This window comes from Engraulis encrasicolus, chromosome 21 (genome assembly GCF_034702125.1).
Source record: "Engraulis encrasicolus isolate BLACKSEA-1 chromosome 21, IST_EnEncr_1.0, whole genome shotgun sequence".
NCBI classification, from domain to species: domain Eukaryota; kingdom Metazoa; phylum Chordata; class Actinopteri; order Clupeiformes; family Engraulidae; genus Engraulis; species Engraulis encrasicolus.
Window position 1 is genome coordinate 22,436,755 of NC_085877.1, and position 7,500 is coordinate 22,444,254.

General features: G+C 43.2%; 1 protein-coding gene across 9 annotated transcripts in view; it reads right to left on the minus strand.

The window, feature by feature from the left end:
• Positions 1-7,500, minus strand: part of camk2d1 (calcium/calmodulin-dependent protein kinase (CaM kinase) II delta 1) — a 138,365-nt gene that overhangs the window by 73,819 nt on the left and 57,046 nt on the right. For all 9 annotated transcript variants that reach the window (XM_063186416.1, XM_063186413.1, XM_063186415.1 and 6 more), the window contains exon 3: positions 551-610. In XM_063186416.1, coding sequence (XP_063042486.1) covers positions 551-610 — 60 coding nt within the window. The remainder of the gene's footprint in view (positions 1-550; positions 611-7,500) is intronic.

A 7,500-nucleotide genomic window follows, 5' to 3' on the forward strand; every position in this document is an offset into this window, starting at 1 on the left:
TATGTATATGCGTTCATGTGTGTATGTGTGCGTGCGCATGTACATGTGCATTTAAAACATGTGCATCAGAGCGACAGCACTGTGTGTGTCTCAGATTTCTGCATGTGTGTGTGTTTGCATGTGTTTGGGCGTGCGTGTATGTATATGAGTGCATGTGTGCATGTGTGTGCGCGTGCATGTACATGTGCATTTAATACCTACATGTACATGCATGTGCATAAGAGTGCCGGCAGATCTGTGTGTGTGTTTTCTGTGTGTCAGATTTTCAGAGAATGTGTGCGTGCGTGCGTGCGTGTATATGCATTCATGTGTGTGTGTGTGTGTGTGTGTGTGTGTGTGTGTGTGTGTGTGTGTGTGTGTGTGTGTGTGTGTGTGTGTGTGTGTGTGTGTGTGTGTGTGTGTGTGTGTGTGTGTGTGTGTGTGTGCGCGCGTGTACATGCATGTGTCCGTGACTACGTGTGTATATGCGTGCATGTGTGTGTGTGAGCGCGTGTACACGTGCATGTGCATTAAATACATGCATGTGCATGAGAGCGACAGCAGGACTCACCGATGTTGTTGTGCTTGAGCAAGCGGCAGATGCGTGCCTCCCTCTCCAGCTTCTGGTGGTCTGGAAGACAGGAAGACACAGGGACACAAGCTGCCGTCAAAAACATGAACCCTGACCACACTCAAAAAACGCACTTTTCACACAGAAAAATACACATTTATATTACAAATAGGCACAGGGAGGACAGGAGGACACAGGGACACAAGCTGCCGTCAGAAAGTTGAACCCACACTCAAAAAACGCACTTTTCACACAGAAAAATACACATTTATGTTACAAAAAGGCACTAAAAAGGCACTAACAATGGCGACGAGAACTGATAAAAGGACCCGATATGCGGATGCCACCATTTTCAACCAATCAGGTTACAAAGTCAACCAGAACTCAGATTTTACCGGAACTCAACAATTCTGTAGTTCCCACTTTCCTACAATGGTGTATGTTTAGGTAACAAATAAAGCATGAGAATTCACAAACTGCTTACAAGTTAGAACTTATCTACACATTCTTGGTGCCAAAGCATAAAACTACACAACACAACTAACTGAACTGTACAATACTGAAAAAACAACAGAAAAGCGAAACATTTCATAATTCATATATTTCTTGTCCTGAGGCCTTCTTACCAGCACAATGAACAGGAAGAGAAGACTTGGAGATAAGGCAGCAGGTCATGAATACATATTTAATTGAGCTAAGAAAGGAAAAAAATAGAAAAAAACATCCATATCCGTCTCAATACCACTGGGTGCTGGACTAAGTAAATTAAACTGAAAAAAACAAAATAAAAAATAAAGTTTGCAACACCAGACTCGCCTTTCTCTTCCAATTACAGATTATGTATGGGGAGATCTGATGAAGGGCATGCTGTCCGAAATGTCATATGCATAGTGCAAGAGAAACGGGAGCATGGTGTTGCAAGCTTATTTGTTCTTGTTGTTGTTGTTTCAGTTTACATATTTAATTGATCCAATGAGAATGAGTGTAAACAACGGGAGTGCTGTGTGTAATTCTGCAGATCAGAGTCAATAATTCAGACAGCATGGGAGAAGAGAACAACTCGTATGTGTGTGTGTGTGTGTGTGTGTGTGTGTGTGTGTGTGTGTGTGTGTGTGTGTGTGTGTGTGTGTGTGTGTGTGTGTGTGTGTGTCAGGGCTTGATACTGGCACCAGCGAACCGGCCAAATGCTGGTAAAACTTGACTGTGGCTGGTAACAATTTCAGTGTCACTAGCCAATTTGGCAGGTAGCTTATTCTATGGTATGACATATCAGAATTAGCATATATTCTGCATTTTACGCCTTGTGTATCAATTGTTTCTATTTAAGTTCAAGAAAAGGATCAGTTACTCAGTTTCTATTTGCTTGATTTGCACTCATCTGATTGCTTTAACACCTCAGCTTCTGAGGTCAGATGTCAGTCAACAGTGTCATGAATAAGAAAAAAATAATAATTTCACATTTGTGGCTAGTTGAATAGCTGGATGGCTAGTGACTCGGGAGAGCCACTAGCCACAGTGGTAGGCAAGCGAAAAAGTTAGTGTCAAGCCCTGGTGTGTGTGTGTGTGTGTGTGTGTGTTGTATGCATGTGCGAGAGAGAGAGAGAGAGAGAGAGAGAGAGAGAGAGAGAGAGAGAGAGAGAGAGAGAGAGAGAGAGAGAGAGAGAGAGAGAGAGAGAGAGAGAGAGAGAGAGAGAGATTATTGTCAATGTCTTATTTAAACTGTGCTATCCCTGTTACATAGATTTTTGACAATAAAGTACTCTTGACTTGACTAGAGTTTAGTCCAGGGCACATAGTAACAACATGAGAGTCAGTCATGAAGTACTTACATGCTTAATATTTCACATCCTGTCAGCGAGACCCAACTCGTGTGCATAATTCACTCCAACTATTTCTTAATTCATGTTTAAAAACTTGAGTTCTGACACACTGTCATTGAAAGAAAGGGCATGTTGTGAAAAATTAAAGTCGTTCTTGTTAGTTGACGCATGTCCTCTGCTATAACCTCTCCTGAACTTGTTCCTGCTCTGTGATTTTTATGAAGACTGACAAAGGAATATCCTTCAGCCATGAAAAACACCTCTGAAGATTTGTGACTGCCTTCAGTAAAGGCCTAAAGTGCAGGGGGAAATCCTGGTTTGTGTTCATAGTACTGCCCTTGGGGGACCTACTCATACGTTAATTTTTCAATTCTTTCACTGGCACATTCCTACATGACATCTCTAGAGAACAGGGTGTCAACATTGAGGACTAAATCTGGCAGTGTCTATCCGATATGGTGTGATTGTTCTTGACATGTTTCGATCATATTGACTTGCAATGGCTTTGCTTTTGTCTTCTTTTCATAATCAGAAAGTATCCGTCTCTGTTTATCCATCTCTGATGTGTCATGATGTCTCAAATTCAAAGCTGCTTTGACCATGTACGGAGTGTCACAGAAGTGAGTAGTACACCCCTCACATTGCTGCAGAATTGTCAGACACACACTGCCAGGCTAAGTCCTCAATGACACCGTGCTCTAGAGGGCAGTCCAGGGGACGAAGTAAAAACATGTTCTTCTTTAATGTTGTCCATCTATCTATCTATCTATCTATCTATCTATCTATCTATCTATCTATCTATCTATCTATCTATCTATCTATCTATCTATCTATCTATCTATCTATCTTCCATGTTCCCTGTATTCCTCTCTGCGTTCAGTGATCCAGCTCTTCCCTGGGAAGTGAGTGACAGTCATGCTAATGGCATTTATCAAACATTAATAACCTGAGATTAGCAGGGGTCCATGCACAATATAACCCCCCAACCCAACTACACCCACCCCATTACAGAGCCCATGTGCCGCTAACAGTTTTTGCCGGGCCCAGGAGGACAAAATCATCTGACAGTGCCCCTCTTTCAAGACATAAACTGTAATGGAGACCTGATGCCGGGGCCCACACGATTTGTGGGCCCAGGAGAACTGACCCGTTTGCCCACCCATTCGACAGGCCCGTCCAGGGGCTAACGCAATTTCGCCTTCCAATTCCCACCTATTACACAGGGGCTCACAGGCAAAGGAGGTTGTTGGCTCCATGTTTGAAAGGCAAAATAAGTAAATATGTTTGGGTTTTTTTAAATATGAAATGAAGAAATAAACAAACAAACAAACAAACACAAATAGCCCAAAGCAATTGTGTAGGCCTAGACAGAAATACAGACAGACAGGGAGAGAGGCAGACAGACAGACAGAGAGGCAGACAGACAGGCAGAGTGTGTATTCTATTGATTTCTACTGCATTCCAGATGAGTGGACGTGACAGATTCGTAGAGTGGCAGGCAATGGCAGAAAGAAAATAGAAGACAGAGAGGGATGAAAAAAGAAAGAAAGAAAGAAAGAAAGAAAGAAAGAAAGAAAGAAAGAAAGAAAGAAAGAAAGAAAGAAAGAAAGAAAGCAAACAACAAAGTGGGGGGAAAATAGAGAGAGAGAGGTGGGGGGTAAAGAGAAATACATGGTAGGATCAGTGGGAAGCTGTCTAAGAAGAAGAAAAATGGAATGGGTGGTCGCTGGATGATGGATGAAGGCCAGAAGATGATGATTAGGAAAGCACTCCTCTGCCTGGGCCCTGGGGAAATAAGACTAGCCTCAAGAGCAGCACCAACGATAATCTTCTCAGTAGATTTTCGATTGAGACCAAAGAGACCTTTTTTCTCCTTCAATAATCCTCCTGCCTCTAGATATTCATCACTCATCTCCCCATTGAGCTCCTCACCTCCAGGGGATAAGTCCCATTCCATAGGAAAGAGCAGCTCTATTTATCAAGATCTGTCCAATCGCAAGTCTACAAAAGAGCAGCACACCAGGATTTCTGTCCAATCACCTGCCCTCCTTCTGGAGGACAGATGCAACTCCAGCCAATCCCATCATAGATACAGTTGCTATTGTCATAGTAGTGAACCAATCGTGTATGGATAGTGTCATCTTAGCAGCACTCAGTCTTCCACTCAGATATTAATCCTGGTGTTGCCGGCAATCTCCCCCCAATATCATCCAATCAGATTGCCTCTCTTTTATGTGTAAATCCTGAATGGAGCAACGAGATGGTCTTTTGTTGGGACGATTGACCTCTGCCACACTATGGCAAGACTATGGCTAGGCTTTTCTCCAGTGCATTGTGCAGCCACTGCTTTTAACTGGGTTGCATAACAAAGTGGTAGGGACTGTTGACCAGAAAGAAAGAGAGAATATTGCCTCTTTCTTTCTTTCCCTTTTATCTTTCTTTCTAGAGCTTGATCTCATGAATTACTGTCATATCATGCAGAGAGATTGAACAAATTAACTACTCATCAAAGTAACAACATGCAAAACATCATAACAATACTCTTTCAAACTCAACCCACGTCAGCACTGGACAAATCTTGAACTACTGGTATTTGCTGGAATTATCATACTGCATAAAAAAACACAATAAGGTATTTGATGAGCTTACATACATTTGATGAGCTTACAGTACATTACATACAAGCCTTAACTACAGAGGACAAATCAGAGACTAATTATATTAAAACATATTGCTCACTGCACATTACATCTAAAGTCTAGTTTAGGGCAATCACAGTGGTGTAATGGTTAAGGAATTGGACTGTAGATCACAGGGTTGCAGGTTCAATACCCACTCTTCCCAATCCCTTCTTTCCTCCATAGCTGAAGTGCCCAGGAGCAAGGCACCTATCTGCACACTGCTCCAGGGACTGTAACCCATACCCTGTAATATCTGTTAGCCGCTTTGATAAATTAGTCAGCTAAGTGTACTTTAATGTACACTGTAATGTAATGTAGATTCCACCATGTGCAAATATAAAACGAGTGCATTAAAAAAAGAGGAGATGAGAAGGAGGTGTTTCGATGGTGACCCAATTTATGCCAGTCCCCATGCAGCGTGGGTGTGTGTGTGTGTGTGTGTGTGAGAGCCAGAGAATGCCGACAGGCTGCCGGAAACGGGGACAGCAGCTATTTCCAATGCAATCACTGCTGTGATGCGACCCTCCCCCTGCTCTATACACTTCTCCCTCCATCATCCGTCACTCACTCTCTAACGCACTCCATCCATCACTTCATCCATCTCACCATGTATCACTCCATCCATCACTCCATCTATCACTCCGATCTCTCAATCACTCTTCTGTGAAGGCCAGCAAGTTTCAGACATCAAGCCAAACCAAGTCAACACCATTGACTCATCTTGCTTAGTAGTAATCGATAGGCATACTAGCCAGTCTTACAGTAGGCCTAAATGATGTAATAATGTGGATTGTTAACCTGCTGTAATGGCGGCCCACGCTCCAGATCTGGCCCGGGCATGGAAAACATCTGGCCCGCCATGAGGTTGGAATAAATGAAAACATACGTATATGTAGCCTATGCCATATGTGGCCATACCCTCGGCTGATTTGCTTGGCCCTCAGCCTCATTTGCGTTACATAATTTGGCCCTTGGGGAAAAATAATTGAAGACCAGTGATTTAGAAGGTTTGAGCCGCTGTCAGGCAGGAAAAGTGCCTTACAATTAATCATAAATAAGAAATATTGCCTGGTGGTGTGTCTGGTGGTTGTCGGAATCCAATGTGGCCTTCCAAGGTACTGTACATGCGTACGATTGGTCTGTCCAATTGTGCTTATGCTTCATATGGTGTTGAAAGTCTAAAATTAAAATATTATGTCATAATATGAAGTCAGCTTGTGTTTGTTCTATGCCAATGTTTTGTGATGCTGATGCTGATGCTGTCCAGCCAGGCCTCCCAAAACAAACCGCCTACTTCAGCTGGGGGTAGTGTTGCCACACGTCCAGGTTTTTCCATGATTGTCCCGGTTTGTTATGGTCTGTCCAGGAAAATGGAATTACGGTAACTGTCCTAATTTTTCTATAATGCACTTCCTCATATAACCCCATTGAAATAAACACACATCAATGATGTTTCGTAATTCTGCGTCAATGTGCTCCGTTTTTTTTCCAACTCGGATGTGGCAACTCTAGCTGGGGGACTTGTTTTGACAGTAAAAGCAGCATGTCACTAGATTTTGCATTTTCTTTCAAATGGATCAGGTTGATTGACCTGAGAAGATTGCTTTTTTATGTGTGACGACGAGGAAAGAAACCAAGGTCATTTTTTACATTTTAGTATGATGAAGTGCAACATCAGGAAGGCAGAAATGTATGCACACGCATGCACACACCCACATCAGAATACATACACACACGCACATACACACACATCCACATGTGTATGCACACATGCACACATGAGCACACGTACGTGCACACACATGCAACACACACACACGCATGTACGCATGCACGCACGCACGCGCACACACACACACACACACAAACGGACACACACACGGACACACAAATCAAAAAGCTCAGGGCATCCTTGCAAAGCAACGTCAAACTGCCTCATTTCAATACGGAGCCAATTATTCTCCCACTGAGAAGACAGCTGGGCGAGAAAGAGCAGCGAGCAGGATGGGGTGCAGGGAGGGATGAAAAAAACAACAACATTACATCCCATCCCTAAATAAAACTAATGAGATGCAAAACGTTCTGATGCAGGAAGCAGCAAGAAGAAGCGGAGGGAGAAAAGAGAGAAAGAGAGAGAGAGAGGGGGAGAGAGAGAGACAGAGAGAGAGAGAGAGAGAGAGAGAGAGAGAGAGAGAGAGAGAGAGAGAGAGAGAGAGAGAGAGAGAGAGAGAGATATTTCACACAGCAGCCCCATGGATAAAAATAGACACGCACGCGCACACGCACACGCACACACGCGCATACACACACACGCACATGCACACACGCACACACACACGCACACACACACAGCCTCTTTTATCACTGTATGTGCGCATCAGAGTGTGTAATACAAATGTGTGGTAACACTTTAGAATAATGGATGCAAAAAAGCATTATAAAGACTTAA